General features: G+C 47.9%; 1 protein-coding gene across 3 annotated transcripts in view; it reads right to left on the bottom strand.

Annotated features, from left to right (window-relative positions):
• Positions 1-279: 279 nt before the first annotated feature.
• Positions 280-21,652, bottom strand: part of PXN (paxillin) — a 45,181-nt gene continuing 23,808 nt past the window's right edge. Inside the window, exons 2-15 of one of the 3 annotated variants that reach the window (XM_038152289.1) lie at positions 20,931-21,157; positions 20,335-20,450; positions 18,322-18,461; positions 17,744-17,945; positions 17,142-17,277; positions 12,097-13,131; positions 11,035-11,301; positions 10,093-10,497; positions 9,416-9,496; positions 7,115-7,285; positions 6,599-6,772; positions 5,969-6,050; positions 5,471-5,619; positions 280-3,557 (exon numbers count right to left, since the gene is read on the bottom strand). In XM_038152289.1, coding sequence (XP_038008217.1) covers positions 3,291-3,557; positions 5,471-5,619; positions 5,969-6,050; positions 6,599-6,772; positions 7,115-7,285; positions 9,416-9,496; positions 10,093-10,497; positions 11,035-11,301; positions 12,097-13,131; positions 17,142-17,277; positions 17,744-17,945; positions 18,322-18,461; positions 20,335-20,450; positions 20,931-21,157 — 3,452 coding nt within the window. In that variant the 3' untranslated portion in view covers positions 280-3,290. Of the gene's footprint in view, positions 3,558-5,470; positions 5,620-5,968; positions 6,051-6,598; positions 6,773-6,917; positions 6,986-7,114; positions 7,286-9,415; positions 9,497-10,092; positions 10,498-11,034; positions 11,302-12,096; positions 13,132-17,141; positions 17,278-17,743; positions 17,946-18,321; positions 18,462-20,334; positions 20,451-20,930; positions 21,158-21,652 lie in introns of those variants that run through there. The other 2 variants (XM_038152290.1, XM_038152291.1) reach the window with 2 other exon arrangements.

The following is a 21,652-nucleotide window of genomic DNA, read 5'->3' as shown; positions in this document are numbered from 1 at the left end:
GAAGCGCGTGACGCCAGCAGAAGGCGCGAACGGCGCAGGAGAGCGCGCGGCCGGGCGCGCGTCGCCCCCTGGCGGCCGGAGGAGCGCACTGCCCCTCCCTCCCCTCAGCCCTGAGCCCGGGCTCCGCTCCCTCACGAGCTCGGGGGCGGAAAACAACAGCGACACAGGCGTGACTATAATGGTAAAAATTTTATTGGCGTAACTGCAAGAATTTTAAATGGAGAAAAAAAAAAAAAAAGCGGAGTTAGAAGTTTACAAGGGAGGAAATAATCAAATAATTGTCGACCCAGTGGAGCTTCCAGCCCATCCATGTGAAAGGCCTTCCCCAGCGGTAGCGCCTGGCCCGGGGGTGCACACACACCCTCCCGGAGCACCCCCAGCCCCAGCCTAGCGCCCCTACAGCCCAACAGCGGCTGCGCTACCCTAAAACCGCATCCACGCTGAACGAACAGGCATTTTGGACACCCACAGCGGCCGCAGCCATTACCAGGCATTATTTGGCAGAGTAGCATCAGTGTGGCACCCCAGCATATCAGATACCAAATGAAGGCAGAAGGTGAGTGTGACATCATCTCGGTTAAGCACAAAGGCCAGAGGAGCCTCCTCTCAGCACCACACACCCCACACAGCACCCTGCACCCAGGTGTGCCACAAGGGTCACTGACAAAGCCTCGGCTAGCAGTGAGGTAGGTTAAAGATTCCCCAGACAGGGAAACTGAGGCACATGATTACACAGTTTGCAGGTGTCAGGCAAAGTGGCAGTGCCAAAAACATCTCACCCCTCTCCAGCATCTGCACACAACAGCTGTGTGTCCCCTCAGCGGCACCAAGGAAGCTGACCATTCCAGCGAGATAAACACAGCCAGCTTAGGAACATCCATTTTAAGTCAAATAGACTTACAAGATGGAAAGGCAAATGTACAAGGACTCTTGCCTCAAGAATTTCCCAGAGCTGTGCTCAGCCCAGCTCACACAGCTCCAGTGCTCCCACAGCTCCCTCTGGCCTCACACCCATACACTGAGGTTTGTTTGTTGGGGGAAATCCGTGGGACAGTTTCAGTGACCTGAGCGGGGCAGTGCAGCACCGTGACGAGGTTACATGGGACAGTGACCCATGGGTTTCAGGCACAGCCACCCCTGGACCCCTATGCACCTGCCGAGCTGCAAACACAACCAGATGCCAACGGTGGCAGAGCTGCAGCTCTCTGGAGCAGGAACTCCAAACACTGCTCCCAGGGCTGGTACCACAGAACGTCACTGGGAATCTCAGCGCAGTGCTTCCCTCTCCACAGCACCCTCCAGCCAGAGACCTAAAAGTGCTTCACCAAACATGAACTAGGTCTCACAATAACCTCCCAAATCCAAGCGAAACTGCCCCCATTTTACAGATAGGGAAACGGAGGCACGGTAAGGTTTAGTGACTGGCCCAAAGCTGCACAGCTAGTCAGGAACAGACTCTATCTCCCAGTTTCTTCTCCTCAGTCACAAGACCTTTCTTCCACAGAAAGAAAGGACACCCTTCCCCAGTTAACCCTGTTCTGGTTTCAGGCAGCTGAAGAAGAGAAACCGAAGTAAAAGATCTGAACTCCTTTCCTCCTAGCATCATATTAAGACTCACTTTTAACATTCTGGAAGCTGGGCTTTGGGAGAACGGCAGGTGATTCAAATACAGCAGTTTACAGATTACAATAAAAACCAAAATTATACCTTTAGGTGACCCAGAGGAGGGAAAAATAAACCCAAATCTATTCACAGTTCACCTGCCTGTGCTAGGGAAAAAAAAAACCACAAGTATGTTCCCTTGCCCATAGATTCCAGCCCTTCCCAACCCGCAACAAAAAGGAAATATTGAATGTTAGTTAGGCTTCATAAAGCATTGAGATTACAGATGCAGTAAGCCAGCACAACTGGCACACTGCCTAGAACAGCACAGCTTGATATAAAAGTTGCTTTCTTAAAATCACTTCAAAACCAATTTCTGTATAAGAGGATTAAAAGTAAATTAGATATGAATTCAAAATCAGTGTAGAAATCTACAGTTCTTATCAAAGACAGGATACAGTATTCACTTTGATAGTAAAATTCCAAGTGTGTCATGCACACCTGACCCCCAGGACTCGTTATACCAGTAACAGTCAATATAAAAGGTTATTGCTGTAGCATCTCTCAGTAGAACATGTTTAACAAGAGCACAGAAAAGGGAAACACCAAGGGGCTGATAGATCTCGTTAGCAAACTGGAAGAAGAAATTATATAAATTTAGAAAATTTTTTCCTGGCTTCTTAAACCCTTCCTTCTAGCCACTCTTGTGACAGATTCAGGCCCTGATAGATTGGAGAGTTCCAGGCCAGATAAACACATGCACGTCACACTCACTCATGACAGGGCTGGATGAAAAAGGCTGCTCTAACCTCTCTGCACCTGTGTTTAAAGAAGGGGTGATGCCTCTTCCTCTCCTAGGAGCAGCAGGTGAGGGGAGCAGATTCCCTGAGCTGGCCTGGGTGCCTATGGAGCTGCTGGCATGGCATGTCCCTACAGGAGAGCACAACAGTGCCGAGGGATGGCTGGGGCTTACCCCACCTCCTGCTCCAGTGTGCTGAGAAAAGGCATTGAGAAAGGGAGTAACAAACTAGGGAAAAAAAAGAAAAACACCCCACACAGTAACACCTTGATTCCTCTTAATTAAAAAAAAAAAAAAAGTGGTATTATCTCCTTACAGTGTAATGGAACTGGAGAGACCCTTGCAGGGTCTTGGCTGCCTGTGCTGATGCTCTAGTCTCAGCAAGTCACACACACCATTTAACTCTGTGAGGAGAGCCAGGGTGTCACTAAGGTCACAGGGTGGCCTTGCTGTGCTGTCACTCACATGCAGGCAAAAGCCTGAGAATGAGGTGTCAAAGCAGAAGGTTGTGTTGTCTGCAAGTGTCACTATTTGCTCAGAGAGCTGACACAGGCTGAAATGTACTGGCAAAGCCTCCTGCTGCCAGGAGAGGGCTGGGAAAATCTCCCTGTTAGAGCCCTGGAGCTAAGCTCAGCTGTCAGTCACACACACAGACACACACACGCCATAATGAGGGATCTCAGCCTCTCTCTTCTCAGACACGGCAAGGGCGTTTCCAGTTTAATGGTCCATCTCATCTTTGGATCTACTGCCTCTCCATGGAGCACTTCCCACCCCCCACCCCCCTCCTCCCCTGCCTGGTAAGGTTCCTAAATCACAGTAATGTTCAGAGAGACAGAACTGCCAAAGGGGTGGCAGAAAGATGCTTGAGCGCCCATCTATAGTGCCTCTAACAGAAGAGCTTGAGGAAGCAGTTCTGGCAGTAGGGCTTGTCATTCTGCTCCTTGAAGGTTCCTTTGTTGAGCTGCTTGAGGCAGAAGGCACAGACAAAGTGTTCTGGGTGGAATTTCTTGCCCATAGCAGTGATGCAGCGTCCTGTGATGGGCTTCTGGCAGCCGGAGCAGAGCGAGCCGCGGCGCTCGTGGTAATGCACCTCGCAGTAGGGCTGCCCGTCATGCTCGAAGAAGCTGCCGTTGACAAACGGGGTGAAACATTCCTGCAGCGGGACAAAGCAAAGGGGACAGGTTGTATGAGAAGCTGGGGTGGTAGGGAGGGGGCAGCTCTACAAGCATCCTCTGCCCCAGCTGTGCTGTGGGCAGGTGAACCGCTGCCTTTCAGCACTGTCCAGTTATCCAGAGCCAAACTCTGTCCATCAGGAAGAGCTTCCAAAAAAAGACTAAGAAAAGGACAGATACAGACCCAGCTAGCTTCACTTCTACAAAGAAAATACTACGGATGAGTTACCAGAAGTATCCAGCCAGGTAAAAGGAGAACATTCCTGCCCTGAGATGGGAAACACTGCAACACCTTTCCCTGCTTTTTTTTTCCTCACTCCAGCTTCCCCACAAGGGCACGCAGAAGAAAGGACCAACAGACTTCCATGCAGCAGAATCCTGATGAGCATGGGACTGGTTCCAGCTGAGAAAATCAGGCACAATTAATCTTTATGAGTGACCTCTCCAGAATGGCTGGCATTAGGCAGGCACACTCTGCAAAAGATTGTCCAGCCTGAAATATTTCCAGTTACACATGGGTCACTGCTGGGAGAAACTGTTTGTTCTATAGTGCTAATGATGTTGAATAGATAAGGGAAGAGGATACACCAGCTACGTGCTAATAAATGTCCAGAGCTGCTCCCTCCCCCTCAGCATCAGGCAGCTGAGGACACTTCACTGCAGAACTTGCAACAGAAGCACCCACTATCCCCACCAGCCTGGGGAGACTCCTCTCCTTGTAAAAGTGGGAAACTGAGGCAACAGAGTAAGGGAGGGAGTTTAGGACATTGCCAGATTTACCAAATACATCAGGAGCAAGACCCAGAGGAGCCAGTTTCCTGAACCCTGGTTTTGCTGTCCTCTTCCCCAGGGAGGACACTGAGTATCATACACAACTGGCTCCCAGCGTGTGGACAAGAGTCCAGGAAACAGCATGCAGAGCCATGGGCAGCTGAACACTTGCAGTACCAGGAGAATGCAGCTTGCCTGCAGCGAGTCCAAGACTTTACCAATGCTGACAGTTACTTCAGTCAGCAGAACAGCTGAAAAGTTTGCTCTGCTTTTGCAGAAACAGGAAGAGAATCACATCTTGTGGCCTGGAAGAAATCTGTTCTGGCCTCACCAATTGAGACCACAGCAGGGGGAAAGGAAAATAGAACTGCTTGATAAAGTCTCAATCTCTGCATGAGAAGGCATAGCCCCCCCAGCCTCAGTCAGGCACAGCTTCTGCCTCACTCTGCACACCACTGCAGGACCCACAGACAGTCCCAACAGGTTGGTGACTGTCTGCTGTGAGCATCACAACAGGAATCAGCATCTTGTGGTTCTGGCTGCTTGATCTGGTTTCTGCCTTCTCTCCCACTCTAGGAAACAGTGGCTGATTTGGCTCATCTCTTGGGGATGGTAAGAGTTAATATTTGCAATGCTCTCTGAAAGAGTGCCAAGCATTTAATCTGCAGTATTCCTGTTTATTATGCCTGTTGTATGGAGCCTGCCACTATTTCATTGACTTGCATGTTTGTCTGAACAAGGTCACTCTCATTAGTTTACATTTTCAGATGGAGCATGGGAGTAATATCCTCAATATCTGATTGCTGAGGCAAGTGCTCAGAGAGAAGCTTAAATTATTTAAAGGTCACAGAAAATATCTCTATCTCACAGAAAATATCTCTATCTGTGAGCTGCTGCAGAAGCCCACAGTTAAAGCTGGGAACAGAAAGAGCAAAGCAACTCCAAAGTTTAATATAAACAGACAGAGAACAAGAAGGTGTTTGGTTGCTGGCATGTTTTTATGTTGTGGGACTGGCTGCCCTTCACTACCCCACAGACACCTTACCCTGATATGGAACCAGATGCCTCAGGGTGGAAACAAGAGGGGTCATACAGCAGCAGCCAAGGACCTTTGGCTTCTTACCCGACAGACAAAGCACTCGGGGTGCCACAGGGTGTTCAAGGCAGAGATGTAGTTTTCCAGGATAGCCCGGGCACAGCCTCCACACTTGGGAGCAAACATATCAAAGTAGTCCTTGCGGCAATAGGCTTTGCCATCCTTCTCATGAAATCCTACCAAAAGAGAGGAGAGGCAAAGGGATAAGCTCCTCATCTTCACCTGTGGCCACACAACCTGTGCAGGGTAACCCATGTGGGTAGGATCACCCTTCCTCCTGTTAACACACAGAGCAGCTAGAGCTGTTTCTTGTTCTGTTCCCTTCCCATCCCAGCACAGGCATTTTCTTCTTCCCCTGGGAGAAGCCATTATTACTGGCACCATCCTTTCCCATAAACAGCTCCCTTGGAACTCCAGTAGTTCCCCTGTGATGCCTGAGGCTGTACCCCAGAAGCAGCTCTGCCTCACTCCCTCATCTGCAGTTCAGAGGGGAGATTGCTTTCCCCTTGCATAAACCAGCAATACCTTCAGGTCCAAAGAAAGCTCCACACTGAGCACAGAAAAAGTGTTCAGGGTGCCATGTCCTGTCCAAAGCCGTCACCACTTTCTGTTGAGAAGAAAACACAGAGTGCAGGTCATGTAAATGACTTGGAGGTGAGTAAGGGGGGCTGGAGAGAGAACACATGAACGTTGGTGCTGACAAGAGCAAACATTAAAATAAGAATGTCCTTTAGAGAGCAGAGTCTTTTTGCCCCTGCCTCTGGCTCGTTCAGACTTTCCCTCTGCACACTTTTTTTTACCCTAAAAGGATCTTAGGCACTGCTTCCTCCCTTACACAGGGCCCCATCCAGTCCTAAGGACCAGCACTGGTGCCTGCTACCACAGGCTACCAACAACAAAAGCTGAGGAATCATCACCAGAATGATGGAGCAATGTGGGGTTCTGAAGGAACTTCAGCAAAGGTAAGAGGGACCAACTCCACTCACTAGTGTAAGAATTTGACTGTGCCAAGTCGTTTCACTTTCAAAGGAAGGACAGAACAACTACAGAAACCCCTGGACAAAACCTTCCACCCGGGATACATGGGGGAAGTGGAATTTCAACACCTAGGCCTGCAGCAACTTGCCAGCACCGTGACTCCCCCAAGGAACTCACATCGAGGATGGGCCCGTTGCAGTAGTAGCAGCGAGGAGAGAAGAGGTTGTGATAGTCCTTCTCGCAGTAGGGCTGCCCATCCCGTTCAAAGAAGTTCCGAGACCCGATCTCCTCCTGGCAGTGGGTGCAGACGAAGTGCTCAGGGTGCCAGGTTTTCCCCATGGCTGTAACTACCTGTTGGGAAAACAGATTTTGGAGAACAACTCTATCTCTCCCTCCCCTAGACCACATGACAAGATACCAGCTGGAGGTCAGCAAGAATGACAAGTTCTACTACTCAAGTGAGCCCTGGACTGGGGTAGCATGAAAACTGAATTACCTATCATCTCAGGAGAGGGCAGTCCCTCAGGGGCAGGGTAGAGGTCACTGGAGGAGCTTACAGCGTACCTAGCCAGTGGATAAATAGAGTACTTCAGTTTCTCCAGCATCTCGTCTCTCCAGCCTCACGAAACAGCCCTCCCCGTTACTCCCAGCTGCAGCCCAAGGTTCAGCAATGAGGCACCACCTTCAACTCACCTGCCCAGCAATAGGCTTCTTGCAGGCTCCACAGACACCTTTGGCAACTGTAGCTACACCCAGTTTATTCAGGTCAGACTGAAGACTTCCCAGCATGGTATCCAGCTGACTGCCAGGCTTGGAGGCTGTGGATGGAGGCGAGCTGCTCCCAGCTTTTCCCTGCGCCATGAACTGCAGGTAAGACAAAACAAATACTGTAAGGTGAATGCTACTATGCTTATCAGATAAATGCCTGCCGTTGCTGCCAGTGACTCCTCTGCAGAGACAGACAGGAGTCAGCTAGGCTCTCTGAAGAAGCTGCTGAGCCAGGATCAAGTACACACATGTATTCTGACCATGCAGAGGCAAGCAGAGAACTGAGATATGTAACAACAGAGTTGTGAACTGAGAATCTGATTTTCTTTCACTGCACATACAGCAACAGTCACCACCACATCCCGGGCACTCAGTACAGTGCTCTCTAAGCCTCTGCCAAAAATCTCCCTTTACCTCATCAGTTCCTGGCCAGCTGACAAAGCAGACACCATCCAGAGGGCCCCTTCTCCTTGACCTCTCTCCATTCCTATGCTCTTGCTCTCATTTGTCTCCTCTCTGATTGAAATGCTCTTCTCTCCCTCATCTCACCTCCCTTTCAGCTAGAAAATTTTCTCCCTTTGCACCACCATCCGCACATCTGTTTGCAAAGTCTCTCTCTCACTCTCAGGTGGTTCTCACCCCATGCCTGAGCTAAGCAATTGGAAGCAGGAAGGAAGTAACTCCCTCCCAGCTGGCTGCTGTTTACCTGCAGAGAGGGCAGTGCATCCCCAGCAGACACGGCTGCTAGGTGAATTGTAGTTGGAAATGCACCAGTGGGGGGAAGGGGACTTGGTTGCTTGTCTCAGAGGCCACTTCTGAAACTCACACCCCCACAGCACACACGGCTTGAAAAGGCTTCCCAGAGGAGGGGAGAAATGTTTTACTGAGGTTCGTAACTTATAAACAAAGCGTTATGTTCTCCACAGCCCCCTTTACAGACAAACCCCAGCAAGGAAATAAGAGATTATTTTAGCTGACTTGGCACTGCCACAGCTACTGTCAGGTTTAGGGACACACAAAGAAGTTGGGTTTAGAGCACGTTTTCTTTTACTAAGAGAGTAAATTAAAACAGACAAAATCTATGCCTATGAACAACCCACCAGCCTGCTGCCAGCATAGCCAAAGGAGCCGGGACATGCTGAAGTGTTCCAAGCCTTGGCAGAACCTGCCCTTCCAGCCACAGGAGGAGCTCTATTCTCTGTCCTGCAGCTGCTTGGCCTTGCAGTTGACCAGTTTATTCAATGATAAATCCTGGTTTCTGCTCATTTGTATAAACATTCTCATGACATACATGAATTTAGCTGCTTTTACACACACATCCAGACACTCCCCAGCCTTGCCTCACGTGCAGCATGACTCCCAATGGATCCTAACACACAGCTTCTCCCCTCCTCTCTCAACTTACCTCTCCTAGTCCAGCAGCACAGAGCAGCCCCATCACACTCCAGCATGCTCAGCCAAAAACAAACCCTTCACCACACAACACACATTTGCTACCAAAAACTGTTACAGTAACTGCCTCCAAAGCACACACAATTGCAAGGATACTCTCACAGAGAGAGACAACAGGTGTTTGGAGACAAAGCCTGTCCAGAGCCCCAGGATAAAGCCCAGGCTTCTTACATGGTGCAGCAGGAGGAAAAGGGCTGCACTGTGTGGAAAGAATCACAGCTCCTCTTGCTCTAGCCAGGGGTTATGGCCACGCAGGGCAGGCACAGATGCCATACGCAAGTGATAAATACCATCCAGGGAGAAAGGAGATGAGATGAATTTAACATGTAGTAACAGAGCACTTCACCCTTGTCGTGACCTGGAGGGACCACACAGTCCTGCCAGTCACGGCTGACCCCAGAGCAGGCACAAATACCTGTGCACACCTCCATTTCCAGCTGGCCTGGCCACCCAGCCCTCTTGACAGCTCACAAATGAACCCCCACCTAAAAGAGGTTTGTTTCCACCTCCTGTACACAATGCATGCTGTTTGTAGGGGACACTCAGCACGTCATCCTCATGCAAACTGATCATGCAAAGGCCTTTCAAACTCCCCCCCTTCACCCCTGAGATTTGCGATCACTCAAGTTCAGAAAGGAGCTCTATGAGTAGCAAACCATGCAATACAGGATATTAACCACATTAATGGTGCTGGGAGCTCCAGGAGCAGATCCCAGCACACTCATCAACCAGAAGAGCACACACCATGCTGAGGAAACAGAAAGGGGATCCTGCCTTGTCAGGGGCTGTGGGGCCCCGGGGTGCAGGAGAAGCCAACAGACTGGCACTGCAGACTAGGGGAGGAGCAGAGGTCACCTGGAAAGTACAACAGGTCAAGATGCAGAGATGTTTCTTGCTCACTGCTTTAGAGCTGCCTGTACACTAACACCGCACTGCACATAGATGTTAAGACTCCCCACCACCCTGGAGCTACAGCCCTTCCCTGGCAGGAGATGCAGAAACCAGGTCTTGACGATGCTGCCTCCTCCCCCAAATCCATTCATAGTGGACACCTAACTAAAGGGCAAACACAAGAAGGATTGCTGAGTTGTTCCTTCCAGTATGCGTGTTTTGCCATCTTTTACTCCTCCCACTTCACAGAGATTGTGGCAGGGAGAGCTCCAGGCTGTGTTTCAGAGTTACCTTCTTCATCTCAGAGGGAAATGAGAGTCCCTGCTGCATGAAGTGACTGTCAGGACACACAGGACCCACATATCCCAGCAAGTTATTGCACAGACATGTACTGTGCAGTACTGCAGCTGGGACTAGATATTGTCCATGAGTCCTCCCTCCCATCCAGCAGTTCATACCAGCCTCCACCTGAACACAGTATCTATTGAGCTGTCAAATTACAAGCAGTAGTTGGATTGGAAAATACTGCTAAAAACACAAATCAGAATAGAGAAGCCTGCCTGCATTTCTGGGAAGAAAGCTTCATCTTCAGTCTGACAGCCAACAGAGACAACTGACTTGGTGCTAGGAGTCCAGGTCTGAGGAGAACGGGAATGTTTGGGATCTTCATTAGGAGGGGTGCCCACAAAAGAAACCTCATGATAATCATTATCAGAAGCTTCCCACTGGCAGAGAGGCTGGGGAGCCAAGCTGAAGCAAGAGGAAGAGACTGGACTAGGAGCTGGGGTAGATGACACATGGGAAGGCTGAGGTGAGAGTGAGAGAAGTGCAGGGCCAGAGGCAGGAAAAGGAGCAGTGTTAGCAGGGACTATCTTTGCAGCTTCTTTGGAAGGCTGGAGCTGGGAAGAGACTGGAACAGAGATTGTCCTCCTGGAGAGGAGTGGGGATTCTGGAGGAAAAACCACCTAGAAAGACATGGAGGAAGAAGAAAGGTGAATAAATCAAAAGAGGAACCAACAAGCACTTCCTTTAACAGGAAGGCTGGCTGCTACCAGTATGTTTATCTAAGGGGAAAAAAGCAGCAAGAAGGAGAAGGGAGCTACAAAAGGTGCCACTCTTGGTAGCTTAAGGAAGAGCACCATCTTATTCATCCCCAGAAAGCCCTGCACAAGTAGAGCACTGGACAAAACAAAGCACGCCTGTGTGTCAGGTTTCCCAGTGGGGTTTTAAAAATAATCCTCATGTGGACATTTGAGATGTGATAGCAGCAGACTGCATCAACAGATAACCATAAGCAGCTCCCTCAGATCCCACTTCAGTTCTTAAACATCCAGAACTAGGACCCTGTTCTGCCTTCCCTCTCAGGTCAGACAAGGCTGAATAGTTACTTCTTCATTCTGTGTTGTTTAGGATGCTCAGAAACTCAATCTGCACCCCACACAATGCAATCTGGACAGAGAGACATGCTGGAATTGCCCAGCGCATGTTACCCTGCTTTCTACCTTCTCTACTTGCTGTTCACCACTCTGCTCTTCCCCCCGGGGCCTGGCAGTGACAATGACCCCCTCTGTCAGCCAGGCATCCTGGCTTTGCCATTCTTCCTGCTCCTGGTTATCGATGCCCAGTCTGTCCTGAAGCTCCTCAATCAAGCGATCTTGGGACTCAGTCTTGTGGAATATGGCAGGACCTAGTTTACGCCTTGGAGAGAGGTCCCGAGACATTGGATGCACATTCGCAGTCTCTTTTGTCCTCTTGATTAAAGATTTAATCTAAATGACAAAGGCAATTGTATCAGCAGAGAAGAGCAAAGTCAGAGCAAGCCCCAAGATGCAACAGCACAAACTCAAAGACATTAGTGACAATTGTGAGCAGGAAGAGTGATGGCATTTATTCCACAATGCCAAAATTCCTCTTGGCACAGCCCAGAACAGTGACTCAGTGCAAGGAAAAACCCTGTAAGGATAATCACAGCAGCCAAAAATAACTGTCTAGAAAAGGAAAGATTAACCAGTGGAAAGCCAAGATAGGAGGTGCAGCATGAGCACTCCACTGAGCATTACAGAAACCTCAGCATCACAAGGGCACAGAGCTGTGCCTCTGTGTTTGCCCTTGACAGGCACAAGGCTCTTGGTCAGAGATGTCTGATGCACAAAGTGTACTTCCAGCAGGGAAAGAACACTGACAGCTTCAGTAACGAGACCTAAAACGGTAAGCAGAGCAGAGGAGCTGCCATCCCAATCAGTAGCATGAAACAGCCCTTTCAGCTTTTTGGAGGTCTCTGTGCACTGAGCCTTACCCCAGTTAGGGAATAAAAGTCCACTTCACAAGGAAGTCCCTACAAACTGCCGTGTTCTGTGCTGCTGAACCACCGTGCACGAGAGACCACAAGATAAAGCTGGGGGTTGTGAAGCCCTGTGACATGCAGCTGTCAGTGACACCGCTCAGAGCTCGTGCTGTTAGTGGGGTGAGCCCGGGCACACTCACTGCATGCACACACTGTTAGTGCGCTGGCAGAACAGTCCTGGCTAGGACTTGCCCTACTCCTACATTCACTCAGTGCCTGCCTGGCCTGATGCAGAAATCCTCTCAATGGGTGGTTTGGAAACACATGGCAGGTCCCATTCAGCCTTCCCAAAGTTTTCAGGAAATTCCGGAGTGACTGTAGAGCTTCTGAATTGCTCATTTTCCTGGTCTCCTCTGGCCTTGTTCGTGTTAGCAGTACCTGCCTTCCTAAGAGTTCTGTCTCTGCCCTGCCTCTTCTTGCCCAGATCAGGACAGTGGTATACCTTGGTTTCATGTGGCACTTCAGCTTTTAGCTCCTTTCCTTGCTTCACTACAAAGCCCAACTGGTTTTTAGTGTCTGGGAAGACATCCCAGCGATCCAGGGCAACAACAGAAGGTTCATTAACAGAATCCAAAACATTATCATTCTTTGCATGCACCTCTGGCACATGTGCAGGCAGCTCCAGGGCCCACAGCTCATCTAAAGCTGTTTCCACACTTCTGCCCTGGGACGAAAGAGCTGAGTTGTCCTTGAGTGCTTCACGCTGATGCAGCTCTTTGGGTATCTGCCCCTTCTTTGAAATGGGTACACTTGAGATTTTGGGGTCAGTTCTCTGCTCCTTCTTCTCAGTCTCTTTTGCCACGTCATACCCTAAGCCCCGTGCCTCCACATTAGCAGACCTACAGAGAAGCTCCACACTGGAAGCCGGGGCAGCCTGGGAAGTATTTCTGGAAGAGTCAGGCTTTCTGTTCAGCTGAACTAAGCTTGCAGAGGCCACTTGCTCCCCACGAGTAGCACAACCAGAGGAGCTCCGTGGTGGGGGCACAGGCACAGTTTGTGCGAAATGGGGCACAGGTGGAGGGGCAGCAGGATGCCCTGACAAAGGCAGAACTGCGGTGTCACTGCCTTCCTCAATGCAGGTGTCTGCTGAGGGGACAGATGTTGGCACTGTTGAGTCCCCAGTGTGACTTGCAGAAGGGTGTTTGGAATGGGACAGCACTGTTAAACTGTGAGGAGTGTTGCTGGAGTCTGCATTTGCTGAACTGGGAACCGGGTCTAGGGAAGATTCAGAAATCAGAGACATAGTGGAACTAGTCTGCAAAAGAAGAGATAGAAGGAATAAGGAGAGAAAAAGATAATGACAGAGATAAGAAGAAGGAAAAAAAGGCACAGAATTAAGCATTGTAAGAATCGACTTCCAAATCAAAAAGCCATGTTGACTAAATTTTTACTTCCAAGAGTAAGGAAGAAAAATGAGACATCAAAGAGCAGAACTAGTATGACATTGTACCGATCTTCACGAGTTCTACAGCCACTGGGATCCTTTTCCTGGGCCCTCCTCCTCAATGACAGCTCACTGTTCACCTGCAGCTGTGATGGAAGCATGGCACAGCCACTGCCACTGCTGGGAAGCCAGCTCCAAACCCAGGACTGTCTCGACTGTGAATAAAGGCCACGTAAATTTACTCACAGACATGTAAATTTTATATTCCAAAGCTGCAAAAAATTCAGTCAAGGAATAGAACAAAGCATGACATTTTCTTCTTGATACACTTAATAAAATGCTCCAGTTGGCTGAGTTCATGGCAGTGAAAACAAAGCTTCAGGGCATTCACAGCAAGAGCAGATGACATGGGCTTTGTTCTATTCACATCACTAATCTCACCTTGGAAGTGACACACACTGAATCTATACCAGCCTGTCAGTCATTCCATGCCCTTGTGTGAGCATTGCTTAGGTGGCAGATTAGCCTCTTCCCCTCAGGCCAAAGACTCCACATTGACATTGTAATAAAATCAGTATTAATTTTGATCCAAAAAACATTCTAAGAAGAGCAATTAATACATAGGTTTTGGTTTTCCTTGACTTACAGGATCTTTTGAAAACAAAAGATCATGGGTCCTTCTTGCCCCACTTCCAGTAGTTCCTGACTAAACTCTAGGAGATAAAGTATATACTACTCCTTTTTCTTAGAAAGGGAGACTCCGAACAGCAACTTGGACAAGCTCACACAACAGGTTAACCTAAGACCAAGACTGTGCCTTCTCAGTTTTAAAAATGTACCCACAAACGATTTCCATATCCAAGAGCTATCAAGACCTGCTCTAACTCTCCGTCATATTTTCCAGAAAAGCCTAAAGTCAGATGCTTAATGCTCTGATGTGGAAGGACACCTAACTTCCTAAGCCCCACGTTTGCCACTTCAGTCTCCACTTATGAGATGCTTATCATGAAAAAAACTATATAATTAACCAGAACATGCACAAAACCTGTCAGTAAATGGAAGAATAATGACCTTCAGCTGACCTGAGCTCCTGCCATGCTGAGGGGCCAGGAGCTGGCACACATGCACACACTTGCAAAGTCACACCAGCAGTGCTACAAAGAGACTGTTCTCAGAAAGGAAAGAGCAACAACAGACCAAATTTCATTACAGATTGTTCTTCCCTTCGAGTAGCACAGCCAGGCTACTGTGACCACAGTCACAGCTGAGAGGAAAATGACTAGCAAGTATATTAAAATGAGGGAATATCCCAATATGCCCTCTCCCTGAATTTTGCCTAAGCTGGGTACACCTGTAAAAGTAACCTGGTTTGATGCTGTGCTTCACATTTGGTTTCCAGACTTCCTAAAATGAAGTCAGTCACTTTCAAGGCAAGAGTAACATTCTGCTCAAACAGTATTTTCAACATACTGAAACCATACTAATTCCAAAATAAGAGCAATGGGTGAGCACTCAACAGTAATAGAACAGTAAACTACAAATACCCAGCTATGCAGTAAGCAGGCATCACATTACACAGAAATGGGAGAGGGTAAAAAAACAAGTGCATTAAGTAATCTCAGTGCCTGGTGACCGATTAACCAGATAACCAAAATCAAATGGATTCTGTAAGCAAAAAGAAGGGGCAACAAATCAGGGTGACCAGAATATAATAAAAGGGTAATGTATCATCACCTTTTACTCGGGGGTACAAGGTGAATCAAGCACCAGTGCCCTCCATTCCTCCCATCCTCATCTACTGCAACTTCTATCAATTCCAACTAATTACACATCATATTTGGGTTTTTTATCCTGCATCCTGCAGTCACACACAGGTCTGATACTCAAACAGCAGCCTTTCATACTCCACCTTCGCAAAGACTCCCCTTATCTCCCTTATATTCTGACACTGGTACAGACTAGAATACATTTTTACAGCCAAGTTAACACCCCCAGCTGGCACAAACAGAAGAGATATAACCAAACAAAAAAGACTGAAGGGAAAATGAAGCAACCGGGATGACAGGAGAAAAGGAAAGTAACTTTAAAACAGTTAATGACATTATTAACAAAAGGGAAGTGATCACAGAAGCCATGTTCCTTGTGCTCCAGGAAGAATGTTTAGGCACAGATGAGCTCAGTGCTTCACAAAAATACCAATGCTGTGCTTAATAAAGCCCAAATCTTAATATCCCGCTGCATTTCTATTTGGTCTCTGAGGTCAACTGAAAACTAAGCCAGGAAGGCAGGTGGTATTAGTCACAGCAGTTCATCTCTGTCACACAGGTTTCAGTGGACATTCTAAAGCTTCTCAAGAGTGCAAAGTACTGAATACCCACATTTAAACATGTCCACTCCCTGTATCTCGCCAAAGAAACCTGTGCTGGGCAAGGTCATTCTGAGCTGCCACGAGCTCACCTGGGAGCAAAGGCTGGGCTACACCCTGAGCTGGTTTCTGATAAAAGCAGCAGAGGCACAAGGCCATAGTGCTCAGCTCCCACAGCACACAGAAGGAGCAGGGCACGGAATGCCAGAGGCACAAGTGGGAGCTCTCTCCAGTTTCACAACACTGCAGTGTTTCAACCAGGCTGAGCAGAGCTTGTGGCTATCCTGCACTACACCCCAGGACCTCAGAAGGAGAAAAAAGGCAACACTAAGGTGTCAATATTTGCAATCGACTAAACACACGCTACATTAAGTCTAGAGAAAACACTGAGGAACTCACAGAGTCTCACTGATTTAGGTGCATGTGCCAGGAATGGCAGACTGAATTCCATTCCAGCAAGCACAAAGCAAGCAAAGCTTCTCAGAACACATGTGCCCAGTGCTAGGTTCTGAACTCACACACTTGTCACAACTCTGGGTATTGTACTGACCTCCGTGGGACCCACCAAGCACAGAAAGAACAGCAAACAGCAAAAGCTGTCCCTACGTGTTCTGTACCTCTCCTCACAGAACATTGCTCAGCTCTGGCTGCCCCACCTAATGTCATCTAAGAGGGGATGGAGTTCAGCACAGACAAGAAATCTCAAGCATCGAGCAGAATCTTCCATGTAGGAATAAACAGAGAGTCAGGAACTGATTTAGGATTAGAAAGCAGATAAGTATTTTTCATTTTGCCATGAGTACGGGTAAATGAAATCTCCTGAGAACAACCTCTACGGTTCATCATCTAGTGCAGGAATGGTAACACACCCACATGAATAAAGAAAAAGTTATTCAAGTACATATGCTGACACTGAATAGTATTTGCTGTCCTTTGTCCCCACAAGAAACTGAAACTTTAATCCCCTGTTGAGGTGAGTAAGAGATTTTGTTTCAAGATAAAACCTTTGAAATCTCATTCTGTCTGATGTAAATGTTTCAGTGCTCACACCACAGGCCTGGAATATCCATCCTCCTCAGGGAAAGCACATCAGGGTAAAAACAAACTCCAGAGAGGAGTCATCCCACAGAACAGAAGGGCCTGGTCTCTGTCAGAAAGCAGAGTGGTGTCCCATGCCTTTCTCCTTCTCATTAAGTTGTAGCACAGCAAAATAATTCACTCTACCCAGCAGTAACAAAGTTCATTATCTTTGGCAAACAGACAAACTGCAGAACTGAAGGAAAAACAGATCCCAGAACTGCCTTACTCTGCCAGTGATGACAACTTATAGCAGTCAAGGACACCTACAGCCCCACTCAGAAAGCACAAATACACCACAGAAAGTTTATCAGAGCAAATGTGAGAGGTAATGGAAGCTTCCTGGAGACCAACCAAGGTCAGCAAATGTGGTTAACAGGCAAGAGAGACTGGGGGGGATAGGGACAAGATGTAGCATTCAGCTGCCATGACAGGGTACCTTGAAGTCAGAGAGAGATGCCATCAGCTCATCCAGTTCTCGTGTAGCTGAAGAAGCAGAAATTCGGGTCTGCTGCTGACTGGCAGTGACACGCTGGGGGCTGCTCACCTCGCCCTGGCTCACAGTGATTGCAGGCCTGGCCAGAGGGAAAAAGTAAAATAAAATTTTAAGAAAAATGTGTTTAAGCATGGGAGGGCACTCCTAGACTGAGGTCCCACTGTTCCCCCAAGTAAGCAGCACATGAGGAGTTTCATCAGCACAGCCCAACCTGGCCCAGCTTCCCCAACACGTGCAGACCCTGCCTCACGTGTGCACACACATCCCATCCGCTAAGAAACAGATGATGCCTGAACATTCATTTTGTATTTGTGGTCAGCTGTAAATCTGAGCTTGAACAGTCTGCCTCTAATGGATGATTTACGCATTTTCCATCGAGAAGTAGATTACAAAGCACCAGTACCCGTCTGACTTCTGACCCTTTAGACAAAGCCCATCTTCCATCCATCACTCTCCTGCAGCAGCTGCCCCTACACTACAGTCACCATTCCCCCAGGAGCCCATCCCACCCCACCCAAACCTGCAACCACCAAAACATTACTCACACTGGACTTGGCACGGAGCTCTCCAGCTCATCCAGCAGGCTCTCCACACTGGGACGCACATCTTCAATCCCACGTGCACCATTTCTCTTTGGCTTTTCTTTTGTCGGGGGTGCGGCCTTCCCTCCCCCTGAGCTGCTGTTCTCTGGGACAACATAGTGAGGGCCAGCCACGCTGGGCAGTGATGGGCTTCTGCCAGCCTCATCTGAAGACAGGGGAGCAGAAAAGAGACATTCAGAGCCCCAATCCACACACATATGCTAACCACAGGCAAGTACAAAACATTGTCCAGAAATCTTGTGGAACATCCATCTTTGAGGATATTAAAAACTTAACAGTGCAAGGGCCTGAGCAACCTAAACTAACTTCGAAACTTTAGTTAGAGGCAGCTTTGAAGTTGGCCTTGCTTTGAGCAGGGTGCTGCATGCAGCTCAGACCTCAGGACATCCCACCCTCACTAAATACATCTTTGATTAAGGGCTGGAGGGGTCTCCCTCACTAAGGATGTTGGAAAGAAAAAGCAAGCTGCTATTCTGAGAATCAAATTATCCACTCATACCAAATGTCTTCCTATTCCTTACCTGCTGTGAAGCCACTGGCAGGGGTATGTTGAACAGCATTCAGTTCCAGAAGGAGTCTGTCCAGTTCTGAGAGGTTGCTGCCCAGAGAGGAGCTGGTCATTGTGGGAGATGGTTCCGCAGACTTCTGCTTGTTTGGGAAACTGAAGATAAAAGGGAAATGTGAAACTTCTGCACCAAGATACAGCAGAAAGATGGAGGGAAACTCATCAGGTTCCCAAAGTTTACACATGTGCCATGCTCTTTTCAGGCTGATGCTTTTAGCTCTGGGGGTAAAGAAGACATATGCTTTGTGACACAACTAAACACAGCCACTGCTATTCTTGTAAATTACAAAAATAGCACTGATGGACAGGGCCTCTGATTTTAGCACTACATGCTGCCCAGCCCTGTAGGAAAGAGTTAACTATCTGTAGATCCAAAATGCACAGAACAGCAGCAGAACCATTAGCTCACGTACAGGAAAATTTATTTCTGCTGACACCACACCAAGCAGCAAAATCCTCCTCCCTGAGCGAAGGAATGCAGGACTAGCGCAGACTGGAGACAGAGGCAAAGCACAAGCCTCAGGTTAGTAGCAGAAACTGAGGCGCAGCAGGATATGTCATAGCCTGTTGCAACACTCGAGGTCTCCCCAAGTCCTCACACCTTTAATTTGGGGAACTCTAATTAATTCATAAGAAAGTAACTTGGTATTATTTTCTACTGTGTTACACACACATGCATGTATAAAGCACTGACTGTAATTACTGCTAGTCTTATATGGGTGATATCCTTTACCACACAGAATTGCAAACCGTTCCAAAGCAGAACTTCACCTCAACGCAGTGATTTTTATAGTGGTTACATTGTAGTAACAGTCTTTCCATTGTCAATGGTAGGAACATTTTTTTCTCCTGGTTTTACAAATGAAGGAATAACTTTTAATGCACTAGAGGTTCTTATTTTGTCAAAAAGATATTTTCCAAATCCAAAATGGGAACTTCTGCCTTGTGCACAGGATCACATTATGCTCAAAAAGTTAGTATCTAGCAGGTTAAGGACTCTGACACCTGTAACACCAGTGACAATTATGAATTCCATAAGGGAAATTATCCTTCTCTTCAGGTTGAAAAACAAGATCCACAACTGCAATCTGAGGAGAACATACTTCACACCGAACTACAATTCACACCAGAACCAAGCCATGCCAGACCCTTGTTCAAGAGGACTTATGGCTCTAATTACTTTCATTTAATACTAATTGCATGCAGTCATCTGAAAAAATTGCAATTACCATTTCCATTGGACCACCTCTGGCTAGGCTGCTCAGAGAGGAGCTGAGCTCTAACTAGAATTAGTTCTGGTTGGAAGCAACTTCCTGCTCAACAGAACAAGCTGGCATGGTTAGATTATGACTCTAAAGAAACAACAGTCTCCAAAGTGTAAAAAGGTGCCCAGGAGGAATTTCTGACAGCCTCTGCATCACTCATCCCAATGTCAGCAGAAAGGTCTGTCCTACTGTGCAGGCTACTCCTCCAACTTCTCAGAGTGAGAGCAGCCACCTTTGCAAGTGTGAACTCGTTATCTATCAATCACCTACTGAGATGGAAGTTTTAAGAAGCTTGAATTTACCTGAAAAATCAAGTCCCTGCACAACACTCCGGGCCACAAGTACTGAGTTCCCAGGGTAAAATAACCCTAAGGCCATCCACCCCCTGAAGAACTTCTGTGCTTTTTAGCAGGGAGATGGATTTGTCACTTGTGTCTGGATCATATCCTTCACAACACAATCCAGATCCTGCTGTGTCTGATGGATCCTTAACCTCCTGCAGCTGAGCAAGCCCCAGGGCCAGGTCAAAGTTTGAAGTGAGTATGAAAGTTACAGTGGCACATTACAAAAGAGGCAATCAAAACTGACACAAAGCAATGTAACACACACAGAGAGCAGGGTTTGTTTCCACTTATAGAAGGCAGCCTGACCCTCAGCAAGCTCAAGTTGTGAGTCAGGCTTATCTCTTAAATGTGACAGGATACCTGTAGACGTGTTCTTCTTCACTGGCACGGGGAACAGGAGAGCTGAGCCCGTCTCTAGGAACGGAGGCACTGGAGCTTTTGGCACTAGAGCCGTATATAGGAGACTGGGACTGAGGCTGTGGAAACAAGGTTTGCATAGGAAACAGAGAATAGAAAACAAATATGTACACTACTGCATTGCAAACCCATGCATTGACAGGACAGAACAAAAAAAATTATCTGCTCTTTAGTCAAGCCAGTCTCTATCAGATGAGCAACACCAGGAACAGTTCTCCCCTTACTTCAGACCAGCCTATGAGTCACAGCTTTGTACTGGAAACCCCCAGTCTGCCTTCCACAGGCTCAAGACAGATGACTAACACTAATCTCATCACACCACCATTTTGTCAGCACAATGACGATGGCTTTCAAATTCTTTTCTGCCATTTGCTCCAACCAGTTAGTTCTAATAAAAACTCCCACCTCCCCCCATTTCCCTGCTCCATAGCCAAATTCATCCTCACTTCTCCCTATTTCCCTATTCCCTCCTCCTTACTTTGCTGAGAGATCCTGCACTTACAAAACAAGCACCCTCCCACCCGCACACACCCACTCACCTGCTGCTGGCCGTATCTGGGCGTGTTGGGTTGCCACTGCTCTAAGGGGTCGATCACGGTGCCATTCAGGGCGTCGCTGGAAGGTGGTGGGGGCACCGGCGGTGGCACAGCAATCTCCTGGTACGTGTGGTTTCCAGTTGGGTAGGAGTAAGGAGTCTCCTCTGTAAGAAATACTGGTCGTTTGGAGATATGCGAGGTGGTTGATTCCAGGTCTGCCAGTAAGGCGTCTGCAGGAAAGCAAAAAAAACCCAACAAAATGGTAAAAGCCTGGACTAGAGCTTTGACTCTTTCTTCCCATTTAATGTATCTGTGTCAGAAGTTTTTTTGTGAGGACTTTTCATTTTGGGTAATCTACCAAATGCCCTGAAAAACACTACTGCTGCTCAGGAATGAACGAGTTAATCAAACTTCTACTACAAAGAAAACACTAAGATGTAGCAAAGCAGCCAGAAAAGCTGTGTCAGTCTCAGATTTTTGCCTTAACTGGAAAAACACCCAACAGGAACCCATAGTCTCACTGTACCCTGCAGAAGTGCAACCTAGGCAAGCCTGTCCAGAGATCTACTCTAACAGGATATTGACACAGACTAATTACAGGCCCCACATCATCACAGAGTCATTTACTGTGGCCGCAGGCACCGCTTTCTGCAGGAAACAAGATCTCAGGAGGTGTTTTCTCCAGAGTCAAAGGTAGTGGAAGAGGCATGAAACGTTCAGATCAG

Source organism: Motacilla alba, chromosome 15 (genome assembly GCF_015832195.1).
Source record: "Motacilla alba alba isolate MOTALB_02 chromosome 15, Motacilla_alba_V1.0_pri, whole genome shotgun sequence".
In the NCBI taxonomy this organism is placed as follows: Eukaryota; Metazoa; Chordata; class Aves; order Passeriformes; family Motacillidae; genus Motacilla; species Motacilla alba.
Note: the sequence above shows the minus strand (reverse complement) of the source record. Positions and strands in the feature narration are given on the sequence as shown.